At 41.9% G+C, this 21,416-nt stretch overlaps 1 protein-coding gene across 16 annotated transcripts in view; it reads left to right on the top strand.

Annotated features, from left to right (window-relative positions):
• stxbp5l (syntaxin binding protein 5L) overlaps positions 1 to 21,416 on the top strand; it is a 167,095-nt gene that overhangs the window by 27,185 nt on the left and 118,494 nt on the right. For all 16 annotated transcript variants that reach the window (XM_030112289.1, XM_030112286.1, XM_030112284.1 and 13 more), the window contains exon 2: positions 3,965 to 4,062. In XM_030112289.1, coding sequence (XP_029968149.1) covers positions 3,965 to 4,062 — 98 coding nt within the window. The remainder of the gene's footprint in view (positions 1 to 3,964; positions 4,063 to 21,416) is intronic.

The raw sequence follows: 21,416 nt of genomic DNA, 5'->3' as shown, positions 1-21,416 counted from the left end.
CATGTTTCAAATGTACATTTTCTTCCCTATGGAAATAATCAGTGCCACAAAAATGCAAAGATCCTTTCCAATTGCTTTGGCTCATTTCTCAAAACATGTTCTTAACACTTTTTGTTCCCAACCTGGATGGTTGTTTTTGACCATCCAGCTCATATCTCTTCCAAAACAGTTCACCTAGGTAGCAAAACTAAAAGTCTTTCTCAAACAGATGGTCAGTGCGCTCAAAATTCATCGTCCCTTTGGCATTATGTGGCTCTGAAAGTCAAAATGTTTAGAAGTTTTGTCATTAATGTAGAGGAACATGGAAATATCCCTCATCTACATTACAGTCTGTGCCTACTCCTTCATGGTTACTGTGTTAGTTTTTTTTTTCCTTTTTTCTTATTCTTTTTGGGGTTGTTCAACAAACACAATACATATCATATATGAAACTGAAGGAAAAAAATGCATTTTATTCATACATAAATCTTCAAGGTTTGACTTCTCACATTGCTCTCATATTACCAATGAAATTATAAATGATTTCATTCATACACAAAGTAACTTCCATCTGTCAGAGTTCAACATACTGTGATAAAACGAAAAAACAAAACCAAAAAAAAAACAAACAAACAAAAAAAAGGAAAAATCCATGGAGCCTACAGTACTGTAAATAAAGCTGGAATCTTACTTCTTCTTCATTGATCACCCTCCTCCCCCTCTTGGCCACCCTCCTCATGGTATTTATGGTATTACCGTATGTTCTACAGTATGCTCTTTATAAAATTTCCACAGCTGAACAGATGCATGTAATGACTAATACAATGATACATGTATGTTGTAGAGTACAATCATTAAATTGAGAATCAATCAATCAATCAATCAATCAATCAATCAATCAATCAATCAATCAGTCAGTTTAGATCAGCATGACACTTCGAAACTGGGCTGAGTCTAGCCTTACTGTGCTTAATCATTTACAAAGATGCTCTGAGATATTTTGATGATATAAATGAAAACCATTTTTCTGTTGTGAGCAATTGAAGAGTAGTTTTAAAGTTTTTCCATGTTGCTGTGAGAATGTAATTTCTGTTTCAAAAAATGAGCCAAACTAATGGAGAAAAACTGGAAGTCACAAATCTGATGACTTCTGACTTGACTTGATGACTTGGACTCAACTTGACCTGACGAGCTATCTTTTGACTTGAAAAACTAGAGATTTCCCCACCAAGACCAAATGGGTGACCTGATATTTAAAAGTCAAAAATCGAAAGCAACAAACTACAATTACTCACATTATTGTAAGTGAGTAGTTTTGTTGGAGTGATTTCTGTTCCATTACTGAAATCGGTAATACAGATCAGCTCTACAGACATAAAAAAGAAAATCAACTCCTGCTCAAAGTGAACAAGACCTTTACACTTATAATGCTGTGAGTATTCGGTGGAGCAGGGTAGTGTTAGGCAGGGCACTTTATTTCATTTCTCACACCAGCAGTCAATTTGCTCATACTTCAACTAAGTCAATTTATATGTTTTATGTTTCTATGGAAAAGAAAAAAAAAAACACAGTTTGTCATCATGGAATTGCTCAACATTTTGAGGATTGTATGGAATTCACAGAATTCAGAAGTTGTGCCACTTATTGTGCTTATAAATATTTTATGTGATAGTCTGAGCATAAGTTTGTCTAGATATAATGACCTCCTGAAAAGTCTTAATGTGGCCTAGAAGTTGATTAAATACCGTACAAGTGTTGGACTGATTCGTCCTTTTTTATACTAGGAAGAGTGACCTCCATCAGGATGGAATTTTTACTCAACTTAAAATATAGACTACTTTTTTACTTTTACGATGGTATCTCAGCACTTTACCACCCCTATTAAACTTGAATCGAGAATCTCTTCTGTTTCTCTTCCGTATCAAAGTAGTATTAATTCCCAGTCGCTTTGAATGCACCATCTAACATCGTCCAATCAGAGGACGGGTGAAGACTAAACGGCGTCAATTTACTTCACGAGGAGCCAATTTTCTTTAGATGAGCAAACTGCAGATAATTATACTGTTTCATTTAATAAATTGATTAGAGAGACGACTTGGTGGCAAATAAAAGCAAGCCTAACCTGTGGACAGTGTGTATGAGTGCGACATAGAGCGGTGAGTAGTTTAGCAGGGTTTCTCATAACCTAAACACGACATAGGATTATTTACTTGTATTGCCAGTTTAATACGGAAACCAAAATGTCTGTACAAATATCAGTACTTATGAACAGGTGTTTTTAGTCATAGACCAGAGGTGGGGATTCATTTTCTTGCACGGTTTAAATGTTTCCAACTTTAACACACCTGATAGTAATGATTGGCTCGTTGTCAGGCTTTCTGAGGAGCTTCATTATAAAACATTACATTCAGGTGTGTTGGAGTAGGGGGCAACATTAAAAACTTCAAGAAATAATTTATCATCACCAGGATGCACCCTGCAATGTGGCGTCTATTTTTAAATGCTGTGGATGTATTATGCTTCCAAAAGTGTGTGTATTTTAAAAAAAAGGAACAATTATGGTTCTGGTTTATAGAGCTGAAAGTCAAAGTTGTTATGTCGGTTCTGCTTTGGTAAATGGTAAAAAGCTCTCAAGATTTGTCTCAATGTATCAAAAACAGATAAAAGCGTTTTGATTTTTATGGATAATTGAATAACTCCTTTAGGACTTGAAAGTGAAAGTATGGGATTTGACTCAGGACATGAATGCACAGACTTGGTCACAACTCTGACTCACAGTATGACTTCGTAGTTTTTCAAATGCTGGTGATTAATCTTTTGTGTTTAGGTCCGTAGCATGACTTTCAGAGCGTCTGTTTTTCCTGAGTTTATTTTGCTTCAAATCTGAAATCATCCCAAATGTGCATGTTGAAATGCAGCCTTTCCAATAAACAGGTTGCAATGTCTCGTTTCTCAGTTATCTTTGATGGCCTTGGTACCTCACAATAATCTTTTGAATTTCTTTCAGTGACTCTGTACTGCCTCCTGATTCATAAAGAGGCAATACTTAATTTCTACAAATAGCATCCTTAACTAAAGAAATTAAAGTATTGTCACGCAGTTGGTTTGTTGAGGTATTTTCTCATGCTGCAGTTCTACTCTTAAATATATCATTGTCAACACAAGCGAGCTGTCTGTGTTACCTACACTCCTTGATAGCAGATTACTGTAAGTGAGACACTGCTGGGAAATTTAACATGACTAATGGCAGACAGCTGGAGTGCATTGCTTCGCATTGCATTGCAGAGTGGGAGTGTAAGATACAGCGTTGTTTTGCCTGGTCAGGCTTTGGCATATTACTGTTCAAGCTTGTTCATTTTGTTTTAGCTCAGAGTCCAGATGCAAGTAAAGCTGTGTTTTGTTTGTGCTAATTTCTTATAAAGAGTCTTTGTTCCATCAGTAAATGTATTTTGACTTTATAAAGGTTAATGAGTCTTCAGTCTCTTGAAATTATATGCGTCGGTTTATTGTTTTTTAGTTTGTGCAGTCAGAAATTGACAGAGACAATGTCTGTTTAATGTAATGTATATAAACAAAGTGATTTATTTTTTGTTTCATCAAACATGAAGTTTTTTTTTTCTCAGCTAAACAGTGTGTTTAGTTTTGTTTTTTGCATGTTTGACATTTTTGTTGAAGTTCTGGTTTAGTAATACATACATACAAATTAAAATATTTTTGTGGTCTATTTAGTAGCAGCCATACAATTATTTGCTGTATAAAAAAATATATATGGGCACAAGAAAGACAAAAAAAATAATTTTATGAGCTAAAATGCCAAAGGTTTAATCCACTTCTAAACGTTGTATAGAATCAAAAAATCCTCTTTTAGAGTTTGATCATACAGATGGTCGCCAGCACAAAAAAAAAAAAAAAAAAGTATTTTAAATCTCTTACATGTTTGTCTTGTTTATATAACGTATCAATCTTGTTTTCTTTTTCTCTACAGACCGTTCGTCATGGTTTTCCTTACCAGCCCACTGCTTTGGCCTTTGACCCAGTGCAGAAGATCCTGGCGATCGGCTCGAGATCAGGCGGCGTGCGAATGTATCCTTGCACTTTGATTTCACCCGCCTTGCTTTCCTCTGAGCTGGAGACGCAGTAGGAATCTACAGTACATACTCATGTGCTAATGTATACACACTACCCATCATTTGACACTGAACATGATTGCTCTGAGGAACGGAGCATAATCTACCACAGTGAGCATATGAGAAGTGCTTTCAATTTGTTGTGCTCCATTTCTTTGATATTTCAAAGTGAGCTGCAAGTACACAGAAAGAACAGATCTTTGAAATGCACCTCATACATTTGTATTTCACAGGCGCAAATCACAGTAAGCTAAATGCATCGGTCGAAATTGTTGACCATCACTTCATACAACACTGTTTATGTATTATACTGTCTCTTCAGGCAGAGCTGTCTCTCCTTCCTCCAACCATCCCCCCTGATTCTCCTCCCTCTTTCCGCTCTGTCGTTTCTTGTTGCCTGCTTGTCGTGTCGCAGGCTCAGAACTGTCCATCGGACGCCTCATCCCCAGGGTCACCCGGTCATGGGGATTGGGGAGTGTGCGCAAGTGCGACCCACGTAGGAGATTACGCCCTCATAAATACCCAGCCTTCCCACTGTCCCTTCAGGGAACCTGAACAACGCAGGCGGCAAACAATTATTGATGCCGCTGTAGCGGCGGAGCAGGTCGTGCTGAGGTAACACACGAGCAGGCTGAGGGATTTCTGTGCTCAAAGTGAGACAAAAAAGAGTCGGTGACAGATTGAGATGCGACGTTGCTTGAATATTTAAAAACAAGGGGATGAAAAGTGGACCGGTTGCTGAAGAGAGGGGCAGGGTGCACAGTGGTGTTTGATGACACAGGGAATAGCTGATGATATGACGTGACTTGGATGCGTGATGAAGTGAACCAGTAGTGCCTGTCCATGACTTTTCTCTTTCACATGGTCCATCCTTTTCTTCTGTATGCTATGTGTGACTATAAAGAAGCCCTGAGATTTCAGCTGGATGAAAGGCCCCTGAGTGACTTACTATTTGTATTGACAATGCTGCACACACCTTCTTCTGCCCCCATGTTGTCTGTTGCCTCTCTCGCTCTCTTTCTCTCACCCTCAATCTTGTGGTCTCACGTGCAGAACACACGTACGTCTTTATCTCTCATTCTGTCCTGTCGTCCCGTCACCTTCTGTCTCGAGGACCTTTATCCCCTTTTATTTCTACCTTTATTTATTCAATTCACCCTTCCTCTGTCCTTCACAGCCAGTCTAAATGTTCTCCCTTTGCCCTCTCGGGGCTTTCAGCGTCTGCCTGTCATCTTCTGTAATAGCCTCGCTTTGTTTTTTCCTCTGTAGCTTTTCTAATGTGTTTCTCCTCTGTGTTCCTTGCTTTCTTGCTGTATTAGCACAGCACACAGGGCTTTTGGGAGATTTCCATGCTTTTTTATGCTTTGATGGTACCTGTCTCTTGCCTTGATTATGTGTCGAAACTAGTCATGTCAGCATATTTCACAATTTCTCCTAAATTTCTGTCTCTCTTTCTTTCTTTCTTCGTTAACCCTCACCAGAGTGGAGCAGCTTGTAAAAACAAATAATTGACAGCCAGTGCTCTGCCTATTGTTCTCTCCTTCTTGTGTCCCATTGCTACCCTCCCTCTACTAACTTATAATTTGGCAGAAACACACAGTTATTTTCCTGTTTCAAAAAAAAAAAAAAAAAGAAGAAGAAAAAACTAAAATAAAACATCGGTTTTCATGTCTGGAAAGTTTAATATTCAGATACTGCTATTGATTGACTCTGTGGGACTGAGGTTATGTGGGCTATCTGTGGGAGGTATGGCTTTATCTGGTGTGCGGACATGCACGTCTCCTTGAGTGTGGGTATGCATGTTCAGTATGTGTGTCTGTGTGACTCAGTCGAACTAGAGGACGACTCAGTTCTGAGTTTTCATGGAATCTGCTTGATTTTGCGCTTTGTTCAACATTCCAATTAGGTACAGCTGTGTGATTTTCACATATATTTAACTAGATCCTGTTTCAGTGCAAGTCTTGTCAAAGTGCAGCATGTTGGAGTACGTACTAATTCAATGTAATGCAGTTTTTACGGTGTGTTTCTGTAGTTAAAGTGGACATCAGGGTGATTGTGTCTAACATTTTCTAGTGATGGTTTTTCTGCTTATTTGTCTTCCTAATCCTTGAATTCTTCTGCATTTGCTGCTTCTTGTTTGAGCTCCTTCACGTTGCTGCAGTGTCTTCCACCTTCTTACCCGATCTCCTGACCCCTTTGCTGTTACACCGGCGTTCTCCACATCCTCCTTTACTGCATCCATCAATCTTCTTTCTCAGAAGAAAAAAATAGTGCTGAGGATACAGGCAGAAACACATTTAGCATCAAAAGAAGGTGAATAACATATAATTATGATATATACAATGAGAGTGGGGAGAAGGAGAAAGTCAACAAGGTTATATTGTTGGGGATAGTGAGGTTGATATGATAAAAACTTGTGGTGAAAATTCTGTTGTGGGCAGAAAAGCATCTGCTGTATAATAACAACATGAATAAATCATACTTAGATTATGGAAAAACAAAACAAAAACTCGCCCCCGCAGAAACCCCCTGTCAGAATCTTTGGGCTTCCAAGTACTGAGGGCTCTAAAGTGGTTTTCTTTAAATAATCGGTTATTTACCATCTCAAAATCACATTCATGCTCATCGTCTGTTAATTGCATATCTCTATTGGCCACGGCTTAATTATTTTTGAGAAGAATGAGAGAGAGTATAATAAAAGTGAGATTTTTTTTTGTGTTCAGTTGGGCTGTTCTGTCAAAAAAAGTAAATACACATCAGTTGCCCCAGGCTTGTTTATTTGTCCTGAAACACAGAGGAACCTAATACATAATAATGTTATTCCAGGGCTGACAACAGTGAGATCACCCAGGTGGGATTTTTTTTTTGACCTCTGTGACTTTTACATTCTCTCTCATCACCTGTAGCGCCCTCCACCTCCTACACGTGGATTGAAATACATTAGTATGCAGTCAGATAAGCCTGTGTGGTAAACAGTGTTCAGTGAGGATGTCGCAAATCACAAAACTCGAGGTTCAGGGAGCTTCTTAGTTGTGAGTCATGAATTAATGGTTTCTTGAGTCAGTAAAAAAAACCAAGACATCGAGCTTGATACTCCAGGCCTTTCTTTTCATGTCAACTTTGCACTACAGTGGGGAATTGTTTTTTGTAGTGGTAAAACTTTTTTTTTTTTTTTTTTTATTTTCAGCACATGCTGCACAAAGGAGCATGACCTGTGATCGTTTATACCTCACTTGTATTTTGTGTAGAACAAATGTTAGCTCCTTTTGTTTCAGGGATCATTTATAGCCCAGCTTGATCACAGAGGAGCTGTAGCGTTAAAATATTGACATACAGATCTTTTTTAAAAAAAAAATGCAACAATGTTTACCCTGGGCTTTACTGCTAGTAAAGTACAGCTCTTTTTTTTCTTTTTTTTTTTTTTTCTAAAAAATATGAAAATGCACATATTGCCAAAAATCTTGGATCATGGACCATCCTTGGTCCATGAACCACATGTTAGACACCCCTAGCATAACACACTGGAGATTAGTACAGTTCTGTGTTTTGACTTTCCACGTTGGCGGATTGCCTTCCTTACTCTGTTATGATCTTGCCACAAGTAAAAGGAAATGATCCTCTTTGTGATTAACCGGAAACACTAATGAAGCAAAGAGATAATGGCTGTTGATTTGTTTTGGGCAGAGTTATTAATGCTCACAGCGTGTCTTTACGTCTCATCTTTTAACATGGTTTGCTGAGTCAGTGGCAGGAGGACGTGCCCCGCTCTGGTGAATAGAGCATAGCAACGATGTCATCGGGGTTGGCGCAGTGGGTTGGCAACAAGGCTCTCTGCAGAGGGCTCTCAGGACACTCCTCCCTCTGCCTGGGGCGAGACGACCAACATATGCTCAGATTTGGTTTATTGAAAACAAATAGAATAGAGAGGGAGCTTGACAGGTGTGTACGTGTGAGCATTCATGTGTTTGCTCCTCTATTTCTGTGTCCAAACCTGCGTGTCTGCTTGCTGAGCGTGCATCCATGTGCCGTCTAGCAGTGTCAACACTGTGTGTGTGTGTGTGTGTGTGTGTGTGTGTGTCTTTTCCTGCAGATGTCCCCGTACAAGCACGTGTTTGTCTCCAGGTGGTGTCGGTTTGTGTGTCTGTGCTGTGTGAAAGTAGATGTAGTTTCAATAAAGGGTTCGGGTAATAGATTTGCCCTGAGACTGAGACAGTCACTTCTCATAACAGTCAATCCGATCAGAGAATAGGTGGGAAAATGAGGTGAGATAGAAATGAAAGAAAAAAAGCTAAACAAAATAAAACAGTGGGCAGAGGTGGACAAGGCAGAAACCGCGTTCCTGTTGACATAAAAAGTGTTTGCTACTGAACAGATTAACACTGATAGTGAGATTGTAAATCAAACAGATAACTTTCAAGGGACGTGTTGATGTTTCATTTTCAGTCAAATTTCAACAGTTGTTTTGTGCCCATAACCTATTCAACTACGTTTGCTATTCTCAAAGTAAGTACAACAACATGCAGTTTATTAATTTCAGCCATTATCCAGATGACTCAGTAGTGTTCAGGTATAAACAATGTTTTTGAGAGGATTTCAGGATGTACTTATAGTTAATCTATTAGTGAAAATTCTCATGCCCTGTGCAACAATAGCACAGGCTTTCAGTGCCAGTAGGAATTCAAATAAGTTTCGAACCTTGAACCTGGAACAAGGAGGCTGAGCTGTTCTGTACTTCCTGGCACAAGGACAATGTGGTTGAAGGCATTTTTAATTTAATTTTAGGCTCTTTCAGGTGTAGGAGGTAGAAAAACTGTGAGGAATCTTGGACTTAACGTTAGAGCAAAAAGGTATTGTTATCATATCCACGTCATTAAACATGTCACAAAAGGCTAACCTGCAGGGAATTGTTTTATTACACTGTGCATTCATACTGTAATGAGTTAAACACGATGATGACAACAGTAAATCAAGAAAAATAATTAAATCAATTGACTAGCCCAAACAGTGCTCCTGAAACGCTGCTCAGTCTCAGTTGGCGCAAATTTGGGGCAAGATAAATGGAACTTTTGGGTGGAAGAAGAAAGCCTAATGAACAAATCATTGAATTCAGCTACCACTGGTTTTTCTCGCAAATTATATAGTTGTCACAGTACCATGCAGCCCTACTTTGATCCACTGATGCTGAAGCCAGAAGGCTTTCATAGCATCAAAGTTTCATGGATCACTTAGGGGAAGTGATGTCTTCATCCATTGCCGTTTCAGACCTGTGCTGAAAGTAAAAAGAAGAATCTGAATCACCAATTAACCTCAAATGCATGTTTTTGGACTTTGGGTTGATGTTAGAGTATCTGGAAACAACCAACACTCTCACTGGGAGATCATGCAAAATCCACACATGAATCCAAGTCTGGACTGTGTCTGTGAGGTGAGTGTTAATCACTACTCCGCAGTACAGCTGTCGAAGGTCTACTTTTAGAGTCGACATGGCCCGCACTTTTATTACATTATATCAGCTATATTTTTCTGACTTAGAAAATGTCAAAAGGCGTTAGCTTTAAAGAACCTTTAGAGAGTAAAATCAGTTTTGTATTTAGTCTATAAGTGTATAAAGAAATCTGTTTGTTGATGGTTTGTCTCATGATATGGACAGCTGTCATTTTTGTGGTCTCACTTATTTAAAATGTCACTGCTGTCACACCTCTTTAATGATGAAATACTGTAGTTTTAACAAGATGTAAATTGATGTGAGCTATATGTAAATGCCAGCAGCACACTTTTCTATTATGTGACACATATTGTCATTCTAGATTCTCTTGAGGTCTGAAAGTGTCATCAACTCTCAGCAAATCAATTGACTTGGCTGAAGCTCGTATTGCATGTCCTCTCTCAACTCCAGGAACTGGCAAGGCTTCGTGCCCGCAAGAAATTTGTTGACTGTGCTGAGTAAGCAAGATAAATTAGCCAGTTCTGACAGCTCATGGCTTGAAGAAGGCCACGGCAGGCTTTATTTTTTTGGGCGACAAATCTGCTCATCGGCAGACACGTGTTCAGCGACCAACAGACAGCAATTAGCAAACCTAATTTGGCCAACAGTGCATGAGTGAGCCATTGGAGGAGGCCACTGAGCTACTGTTAATCAGACTGTGTGTTTGTGTGCGTGAGTGAACTTGTTCTTTTTTTTTATTACTGTTTCGAGGACCTGAATTTGGTAGTTTTTTGTGTTTCAGACAACATTCAAATGCAATGTAGGAAAATCCACATATTGTTGTGTAGACAAGGCTTCAAGTTAGAGGAAGCAAACAGTCTGCAGTAAGTCTGCTTGAATAAAAGTTCCCAGAGATATTATGAGTTAGAGTGAGAGAGAGAGAGAGAGAGAGAGGCAGCACAGTTTTGATCTGTCAGTCAGAAAAACAATATCATCAGATAGTCATCAATTAGGTATTCGTCTTTGTCACACGATTTTATTGGCTTTCTGCACTGTGTGAGCAGGCCTGCAAATATAATGGCTATTTTTGCTGTCAGTGGCTCAGCTACGGCAGAAGGTGTCATGTGCTAAGATCATGATAGACACATCAAGAGTGCCGGGGAATTAGCGCACACGTTCTCACTGCTTTTAGAACCAAGTCGTTCTTTTTCTAACATGAGCTCGTTAATAACACACCTGTTGCCATAGATATGTGCACGTCGGCGGTTAACCTCAACAACACATATGCAGTCCTGCCTCGTGTCTCACAGCATCTTGAGTGAATTACAGGTAATAGGATTTGCAGCCCTCTATTTGTAAACTAGAGTAATGGCAGTTTTTACTGACGCAAAAGGTGAGCAAGCAAAAGTGCTGCTCTGGTAGTGGGACGGAAAAGGGATGAGGCAGCAGTATTACACTATTCATAACCACACACTGCACTCTATCCTCACTTTACCCTTGCAGGGTGCACAATAAAAGAATTAATGCCTCTACCTGGCAGTTTACTCCTGGAAGAGATGGTGCATGAGCATGGCAGCGTATTGTGCATCAGACTGAAGTGCAAAAACACAGCGCTCTTTTTTAGGATCATGTAGTTTTCTGCTTGTGGTTTCACAACAGCAACACCTGCTGATTAACGTAATTTGTTCACAGTCTGTGAGGAAGTGAAGTCTGTGAATATTATTGACTTAACAAACATCATATCATCCATGTGTTGTATTATGCAGGTCAGGGCAGTTTTGTTCATCATGTAGCTGCGAAGTTTCAAGCAGGTAATGAATTATGTTAATTCTTCCAACTGGAAAATGTAACTTTCCCACCGACTGTTTCTCTGAGTCTCAGCTACATTTCCATGCAAACATGTTTCGTTTAATATAATAATGTGCATACACTGTGTTACTCCAAACACAGCAATATTATTTATTGAACATTTTTGCTCATATACGAGGGAGGACCGGAAAAAAACCGGACACTGGTTATAACTTTTAATGTGTTTAATTGTAACAATTTTTCAAAGCTGTCGCCTTTAAAGTAATCCCCACTGATTTGAATACACCGTTGCTTCCGTGTTTTCCAGCTTTAAAAGGCTTTTGAAAACTCGTGCGTAATGATGCCGTGCAGTGCGTCCTTCGATTTTTGTTTAACCTCCTCGACGTCCTCAAATCTCTGCCCCTTCAGCTCTTTCTTCATTCTTTGGAAGAGAAAAAAGTCACAGGGGGCTAAGTCCGGCGAATAGGGTGGGTGAGGCAGCAGGATCATCCCGTTTTTCTCCAGGAACTGCATTACGCGCAGGGCCCGGTGCGCCGGCGCACTATCGTGGTGCAGCCACCACTCGCCATCCCGCAAAAGCTCCGGACGCTTCTGCCTCACTGCTTCTCGGAGCCGCCTCAGGACGTGGATGTAGTGGTCCTGGTTAACAGACTGCCAGGTGGCACAGACTCGCTGTGTTCGGCTTCCAGAAAAAAAAGATCCTCGCGGATCTTTTCCTGCGTGCGTGAGGATCCGGGTCGTCCGGAGCGGGGCTGGTCTTCAATGGACATTTCGCCCCTTTTAAAGCGCCCATACCACTCGAAAACCTGCGTTCTCCCCATCCATCCATCCATCCATCCATCCATCCATCCATCCATCCATCCATCCATCCATCCATCCATCTTCAACCGCTTATCCGGGGCCGGGTCGCGGGGCAGCAGTCTCAGCAGAGATGCCCAGACTTCCCTGTCCCCAGACACTTCCTCCAGCTCTTCCAGGAGGATCCCAAGGCGTTCCCAGGCCAGCCGAGAGGCATAGTCTCTCCAGCGTGTCCTGGGTCTTCCCCGGGGTCTCCTCCCGGTGGGACATGCCCGGAAAACCTCCCCAGGGAGGCGTCCAGGAGGCATCCTGAACAGATGCCCGAGCCACCTCAGCTGGCCCCTCTCGATGTGGAGGAGAAGCGGCTCTACTCCGAGCTCCTCCCTGGTGACTGAGCTCCTCACCCTATCTCTAAGGGAGCGCCCAGCCACCCTACGGAGGAAGCTCATTTCGGCCGCTTGTATCCGGGGTCTTGTCCTTTCGGTCATGACCCAAAGCTCATGACCATAGGTGAGGGTGGGAACGTAGATTGACCGGTAAATCGAGAGCTTCGCCTTTCGGCTCAGCTCCCTCTTCACCACAACGGACCGATACAACGACCGCATCACTGCAGACGCTGCACCGATCCGCCTGTCAATCTCACGCTCCATCCGTCCCTCACTCGTGAACAAGACCCCAAGATACTTAAACTCCTCCACCTGGGCTAGGGTCTCTCCACCTACCTGGAGAGGGCAAGCCACCTTGTTCCGGTTGAGGACCATGGCCTCGGATTTGGAGGTGCTGATCCTCATTCCTGTCGCTTCACACTCGGCTGCGAACCGCCCCAGTGCATGCTGTAGGTCCTGGTTCGATGAAGCCAACAGGACAACATCATCTGCAAAAAGCAGAGATGAAATCCTGTGGTCCCCGAACCGGACCCCCTCCGGCCCCTGGCTGCACCTAGAAATTCTGTCCATAAAAATGATGAACAGAACCGGTGACAAAGGGCAGCCCTGCCGGAGTCCAACATGCACCGGGAACAGGTCCGACTTACTGATGGCAATGCGGACCACACTCCTGCTCCGGTCATACAGAGAACGGACGGCCCTTAACAGGGGGCCCCGGACTCCGTATTCCCGGAGCACCCCCCACAAGACACCACGAGGGACGCGGTCGAACGCCTTCTCCAAATCCACAAAACACATGTGGACTGGTTGGGCAAACTCCCACGACCCCTCGAGCACCCTATGGAGGGTGTAGAGCTGGTCCACTGTTCCACGACCAGGACGAAAACCGCATTGTTCCTCCTGAATCCGAGGTTCGACTATCGGTCGGATCCTCCTCTCCAGTACCCTGGAATAGACTTTCCCGGGGAGGCTGAGGAGTGTGATCCCCCTATAGTTGGAGCACACCCTCCGGTCCCCCTTTTTAAACAGGGGGACCACCACCCCGGTCTGCCAGTCCAGAGGCACCGTCCCCGACTGCCACGCAATGTTGCAGAGACGTGTCAACCAAGACAGTCCCTGCACATCCAGAGACTTGAGGTACTCAGGGCGAATCTCGTCCACCCCCGGTGCCTTGCCACCGAGGAGCTTACCGACCACCTCGGTGACTTCGGCTTGGGTGATGGACGAGTCCACCTCTGAGACCTCAGCCTCTGCTTCCTCCACGGAAGACGTGGCGACGGGATTGAGGAGGTCCTCGAAGTATTCCTTCCACCGTCCTATGATATCCCCAGTTGAGGTCAGCAACTCCCCACCTCCACTGTAAACAGTGTTGGCAGAGACCTGCTTTCCCCTCCTGAGGCGCCGGACAGTTTGCCAGAATTTCTTCGAGGCCGACCGATAGTCTTCCTCCATGGCCTCTCCGAACTCCTCCCAGATCCGAGTTTTTGCCTCCACAACCACTCGGGCTGCAGTTCGCTTGGCCTGCCGGTACCTGTCAGCTGCTTCTGGAGTCCCGTGAGCCAACATGGCTCAGTAGGACTCCTTCTTCAGCTTGACGGCAGCCCTTACTTCCGGTGTTCACCACCGGGTTCGGGGGTTGCCGCCACGACAGGCACCAGAGACCTTACGACCACAGCTCCGAGCAGCTGCTTCGACAATGGAGGTGGAGAACATGGTCCACTCGGACTCAATGTCTCCAACCTCCCTCGGGACATGAGAGAAGCTCTCCCGGAGGTGGGAGTTGAAAACCATGCTGACAGAGGGTTCCACCAGACGTTCCCAACAGACCCTCACAATACGTTTGGGTCTGCCAAGTCTGTCCGGTTTTCTCCTCCGCCAGCGAATCCAACTCACCACCAACTCCATGGTTCTCCCCATGGCACCATATTTATACGCCTCCTGGACTGTGGTGAGTGTTTCTGATGCTGTTTTTCCCAGCAAAAAAAAAAAAAAAAAATCTGATGCTTGCGCGCTGATCGCGTTTAGATATGTGTTCCGCCGTTTTGTGCTTTTCCGAAGAAGCGGTCCCGCTGTGTTGACGTTACCACTGTTTGTGCTTTCCCTGTGTAACTTTGTGAGACGATACTTTGCAGAGATCTGCACAAGAACATGCTCTAGCGAGATTGAACAACCAGAAATCTGAAATCATTCTTGTTTTAATTTTATAAACACAGTCCTGGAACTTTCCGGTACCCCCTCGTATTAACTCGCACCTCATTCAGGAAAACTGCAAACTGTTTTGCATTTTTCTGCAATTTTTTTGGTGACAAAGTGATGATCTATAGCCATCTACTGACATTACGGCTGAACAGTCTTTGGAATCTCATCACTAGATACACCTATTTACAATTGAGTGTGCAATATGAATGTACACAATCTATTCCTTATACTGTCTGAGGGAGGAATGACTTGGACAAAGCAAAAGATGATTTCATTTTGGATTTTAGGTAGAATAGATTACAATATCATGCAAAAATCTTTATAGTGTTAAGATGTTTTTTGTTTGCATTGGTAATGTTCCTCTCTTATAAATCATTGTATATTCCTTTTTTTATTAGTTTCTCTCTGGTTGTTCAGTATTACGTTGTCTCACCATGTTCAGTTGGCGGCCATGATCTGAACCAGTCAAACTGGCTAATTGCGTGTTTGAGTGAGCATTACACTTTTTGCCTGTGCTTCATGTTAGGGCTCCATTGTCATTGTCAATACTGAACTGAATACACAGCTGTTTATTTCATATACATATGCATCATATATTAGGGCTGAACGATATATCGTTATATCGATATCACGATATGAACATTCAGGACATTAGTTCCTCAAAATCAACAATATCAAGATTTCCCCTGCTTGCCCTGCATGTAAGCTCGCCCATGCACAGGTAAGGCCAGCCAACCACAAACCTCGTTTAGTGGTTGACAGCTGATGGCAGAGGGCGGTTGCAGAATCTGCACAAACGAGTTTGGTGGTAGTGGCAGTGAGTTCTCATAAATAAAACTGCATTTTTTTTTACATCCTTTTGTATTATGATGTTTTTATTTTTCTGAAAAATGCTTAACTTTCACGGAATCCATTGTAATATATCGTATCGATATCGAGATATCTGGCATGGATATCGAGATATGAAATTTTGGCCATATCGTTCAGCCCTATCATATATTTCCACGAATGACTCTGTAGACATGCCGTCTTTTGTTCCATGATGGCCTGTGGTTTGTAGGTTGATGATTGTTCTGTGTACCTTGGCTATATCAGTCAACACAATAATAATTTTATTTCAGCTTCATTTGATCTCTATATGCGCTAATATTGTACTTTGCTCGCATTGTTGCTTCGCTCTGTGGTCCTTCATCTACTGTGTTCAGGATAGGAAGGTAGTCAAGGAATGAAAGGCCGACTGCCTATTAATAGCAGTACTGGGAAGGCTTTAGCAAAGGCCAATGCTATACATTCACAGGCCACCTACAGCAAAAATAATACACTGCAAAATGTAGATGGTATGACAGGAGACACTTTCAAATCTGTCTGGACTTTAGTGAAATGAAAGGCCACACTCAGGTATCGCGGCCTCACTTTGAACAATAAGATGCTGTTGTTGAGACACTTCACTGTCAAGTCTGTCCCCCAGTCCAGTACGAGAGAAGTGTTTACCATGTTGTTTAACTGTGTGTGGAACAATGAACATAGAGGCCATTGTAAATTTGCACAAAAGTAAAAAGTGAACCATACCATGGAGAGCGAGGACTTCACATTGGGAAATTAACATTAAATTAAACCAGTGACTTTAAAGACACATCAGTGTACCACAATTTCTGGATCAAAGTCACCGGCAGTCACTGCAACGCTATCAAACTCTCAAACACTCTAAAACTGTCGATCATTTTAAAGCTATCAAACATTCTGAAGCTGTCAAACATTCTACAACTGTCAGACATTCTTAAACCGTTACACATTCTGCTGTGGAGCAGGTGTTTCGTGGCTGTTAGCTTAGCCACTGGCGGGCTGGCTGACTGGGTTTTGGACGATTCGTTTGCACTCTGGCATTGCTTGATGGGGTGCTGTTTCAGCTTACAGAACAGTGGAGGGGAGACTGGGGTGCTGTGCATCCCGAGACGCTGCGTTGTGTACACATGTGTTGTAGGGGTGGGCGATATGGCCTAAAATTTATGTCACGGTATAATTTGAACCTTACACGGTAGACGGTATGTATCACGGTATAATTTGATATACAAATTACAGCATAACAGTTTCTTAATGGTTAGTCCAAACCATGTTGAGCTTACAGATCAGGGGTCGGCAACTTGATTGAGGCATTTTTCTTTTTTTTTTTTTTTTTTTTACTGATCCCCGTTTGTCAGTGGCTAACAGCTAAGCTAACAGCTGACAAACACCGGTAGCATCTATCAGTAGGCTACTTTTACAAAGTGTCCCTGAAGGCAGCAGGAACTGCACGGCTCAGGTTGTTCACTGAATCAGAGGGTTTCCAGATGTTTCACAGGCAAAGAAGGCGGTTTAGGAGGAGCTAGATACTTACACGTTAATGGACGGTGTTACTGCCTCCGTGAAGCAGCTGCCGCAGATTTTAAAAATCATCTGGCGGGCCAGATATTAATGTTCAGCCAGCGGGCCACCAGTTACAGATCGCCGTTTTAGATGTTGCACCAATCTTTTTCACGAGCTCTTCCTCTGTCTGTTCACTGCTCACCGCCATTGCTGTTGTTGTGTATTTCTTCTTCGGGAACGGGCATGTAGAAAGCTGCATTACTGCCACCTGGAGGACGTAATGTGCTATCGCGGTTGGGCGGTATGACCAAAATCCCTACCGTGGGCCAAATGTATATCACATACGGTTTATACCGTTTATATTGCCCACCCCTAATGTGTTGTGACTGGCTGCTACTGTGTTCTGTGCTAACTTGGCATGGCTCTATTCCAGCAACATGATTGGCTCGGTGCAGATGAGCTCTCATTATCATTGACTTCGTATTGTTTGTCAAAACATGGATGGTGAAGATAATGAGACTTTCTCTGCCCAGCCACATGATTGGTTCAGCGAGGAGCAACTCTCATTATCATTGACTATTCATATTGTCTGTCAAAGCTTGGAGGAATCCAATCTATCTAAAAGTCTGTTGATCATGTTTCATCTGTGCATCGAGAAAAAGTTATTTTGCGATTTATATCCATTGTTTTATCTCCCAGCTCTACACACACTCATGACCTGCACAAAGCAGTATGAGTGGACATTTGTTTCAGGAAAAAATGAACGACCTACAGTAAAAGAACAACAAAACAATCCTTTTTTTTTTTTTAATTCAGGCATGTAAAATTGTTGGAATCGGCAGTCAGAACCGAACTTCTGCTGCGTGCGTGTGACACTGATCAGAGAACTAGCATGATAAAAACAGTGACGAAACGAGCTGTTAAAACTTGAAAGGTTAAAAGACACGGGTTTGCAGTTTTCCATGAAAAGGGAAGGCTTTACCTTTGTGCAAGCAGGTAGACTGACCTTTGCCTTTATCTGATGTTTGAAGATGGCTCTCACGCCTTTCCCCTAAAAAAGGTCATTGAATGCTTCTGTGATTGCTGCGCTCTGTCATAGCACCAGCAAAAAGACCCACAGTGTGGAAACAGGAGAGTGTTAAATAGCTACACTTGGAACTCACGGAACTCTACTCACGTATTTCCTCTGAGCTAAAACATAAACCAAGACATCATTTTATCCTAAAACCACATGGATCTCTCTTATCAGTCTTCACACAGGAAGCAAAATCTAACAAGCATTCTAGAACTGCTACTGCAGCTTTAGAACTCTGCAGGAATGATTAGAGCGAAAGTTCATTACAGCAATAAGATGCATTCAACGCCAGTGACTAAGAAACACGTTCTAATAGTATTCTGTTAAAAGAAAAAAAAAGAGCCAGGAGCTGAGTGCTCCCACTAATTGTTTCTGATTGTTTTGAAAGGCGTTGACAGTTGGCGTGCTTCATCATTTTTGTTGGATTACTGAGACTTGTAAATGAAATGCTACTTTGTTCCTGAGTAAAGTTACTGTGCAGCTTCGATGTGTTACTCACAGACCCTCTGGCTGATGAATCTTTGTACGCTCACATGTACACAAGCACAAACAAGCAAACATAAGGTGAAAACCTAGTGTTGTTTTCAGCAGAAATGTTACACCAGGGTCAACTTTACTGTGCTCTCGTGAGAGGAGCTTGATATGGAAGCAAAAGGAAAGGTAAAAAGAGGTCTGTGTGAGTCAGCGCGGCTGCGTAAGTTTCTGTGCGTGCATCCACGCACATATTTATTCTTTCAATAACCCATCATAAAAGGTGGGTGCCTTGAGTAGGTAGAAAGCCTGAGGTGTACAGAAAAAGAGAGACGTAGAGGTGCTGCAGAAACTAAGAGTCGAAGACAAGTGGTTTTTTGTGGACACGTTGCAAAGCACGGATGCAGCAAGAAGTTCTGTCAGTAATATATTTATAGGTGATCAATGGCAGGTGTATAATTAATCGTCAGCCTCTAGGTAAAATGAAACAAACTGCAAAGATGCAACTGGGCCACTGGGGTTAATAGCTGTGTGCGTCTGTGGTGTTGTTGAGATTATATAGTTTTTGAGGTCATTCAGATCTGCACAATGCAATGTCTAAAGTTTATTGTAAAAATGTGCATGGATCCATTAAAATCCAATTGGAAAGACAGTAAAATGACAGCTTGTGTTAAATACTATTTTAGATATTATGTAGACCTCAAATATTTTAGTTTCCATTCCTTGGATTATTTCATAGATGTGATAAAAGATCATCTGACATTCCTTTCAAGAACCACATAAATTTAAACTTGGTGAACTGCTGGTTTCACCAAGCTCTGGAAAAGGGACCAAGGATCACTGATAATGTGAGACAAATAAACAATTCACACAATGATACTTCAAGTGTTTGTGTAGATTTTACAGGGTGTTATAATATTGTGGTTGTTGCAGGCATAAACGCACATGTTCTGTTTAAATAGCCACCTCAGGTACTCAAGAAAGTAAAAAAAGAACTTCAAAAAACTTCTTTTGTTTTTTTAGCTATCTGATTGTTCACATAAAACAGTACGGTATGACCATGGGTGGAAAATGGGTGGTGCATTTGAGTGGCTTGTGTTGCTTCAAAGTTCTAACTGGACACTTTGGCACTCGCTGCAACTGCAGCTGCTCTTCCCTCATTTGTGGAACTGGTTCTAGTGACCCCTGACGACATTTCTTCAAGATGGGTGTGCAAAGCAGCTGATCACACCTGGTTTTATAACAATATGAAATAGAAATAATATGGATGACATGTTGAAAAACTTTGGGACTTTTTCAACACAATTTTACATTTCCAAGAAAAGTATACATCAAAGTAACGTTTTTAATTTCTGCAGATAAAATTAGAAGACCCTTTTAAACTGAAAATTCCCTGTTTTTATCTTGTGTCTTGTTGACTTATCTCTTGATCTGTGCCAAATAGTTTATTAAAAAAAAAATAATAATAATAAAAAGATTTTCTGCATCCCATTCTATAATTCTCTCTTCATGTAAAACAGTGCAAACTGTATCATGGCTGATCCTGCCCTCAAGGGTGTTTCTTAATTTATCATCCAATACAAATGTAAATGCAGCTTTGCAGGCGTGTGTAACGAACATACAGTGCATTTTGCAGCTCAAAATGCCAATCAAATCTGGAACATGCCCCCGATCCTTTACATTAAAGTGATTACAGGGGAAGTTGAAAGAGAATATGGCATTGAATTTCTCTCCTACATCCCTTCAGTGTTTTAGGCTTGACGTGATCTTTCTGCGTGGACTTCATATGTTCTTAGCGTGGTGGTGTGGGATGTGTCCAGGTACTCTGTCTTTCTGTGTTTGCCCTTTGATTGTCTAGTGAGCTGTCCATGGTGTATTCTGCTTTCACCTATTATTGGATGCGATTGGCTGCAGCACACCACAGCCCTGAACTGGATAAAATGACATTGAAAATGGATAGACTGAAGTAGAAAAAAATCACTAGTTGCACCTACAGCTTTCTTGCCGTACACACAACCTCTAAGCAATGGCAATAAATAATACTGGTTCTGATAAGATTTCTCTGGTCCATTTCAGGTTATGTTCAAAGGGAATACTGTTAATCTGAACAGCCAGAGTCCAAAAGCAGATTAGAAACAGTACTTTTGGAGAAGGAAATCAACTTTTTAATTCATATCTACTGTGAAACAGTCTGTTGCAGTTTTTCACATGGTTTGTCCAGGCATCGGATGAATACTTGTATTAAGGCGCACGTCTTCCTCGGTGCATTGCAGACAGTGCACTTGACTGCACTTCACGTCTCGCGCCTTGATTTTATAGAAACAGTGGTTCACATCCACTGCGATTAGATTTCTTGGCTGAGTTTCTTTTCTGATGAACCTCTTCAACCATCTTGAACTACATCAACCAAATAACCTTAAGGATGCTGATTTCTGGAGTGGATTAGTTTTAATTACACTGAGTACACTATCTTCTAAAGATGCTGTGTTCACATTCTGGTATTTAACCACTCTGCCTTCAAATCATCTCATTAATATGATTTTCTTTTCAAGCTCCTTGATTTTTCTTCTTATCTCTCTCATATTATCGCCTCGACCACATTTATATTTCAGTCTGATTTATGCAAAATGAGCCAGGGCCTGACTGATTGGAAGCCTTGCAGTTATCATCTCCAAACTGCAAAGAAATCCTGCAAATGCAATGAGCTAAACTGCCAATGCAATGGTACATGCAATCTCCGAGTCTTTAATTAGATCAGATTACATGTCCCTTTGAGTAACATGATTTGGCATATTGGGACTTGT

This window comes from Salarias fasciatus, chromosome 16, assembly GCF_902148845.1.
Source record: "Salarias fasciatus chromosome 16, fSalaFa1.1, whole genome shotgun sequence".
In the NCBI taxonomy this organism is placed as follows: Eukaryota; Metazoa; Chordata; class Actinopteri; order Blenniiformes; family Blenniidae; genus Salarias; species Salarias fasciatus.
Note: the sequence above shows the minus strand (reverse complement) of the source record. Positions and strands in the feature narration are given on the sequence as shown.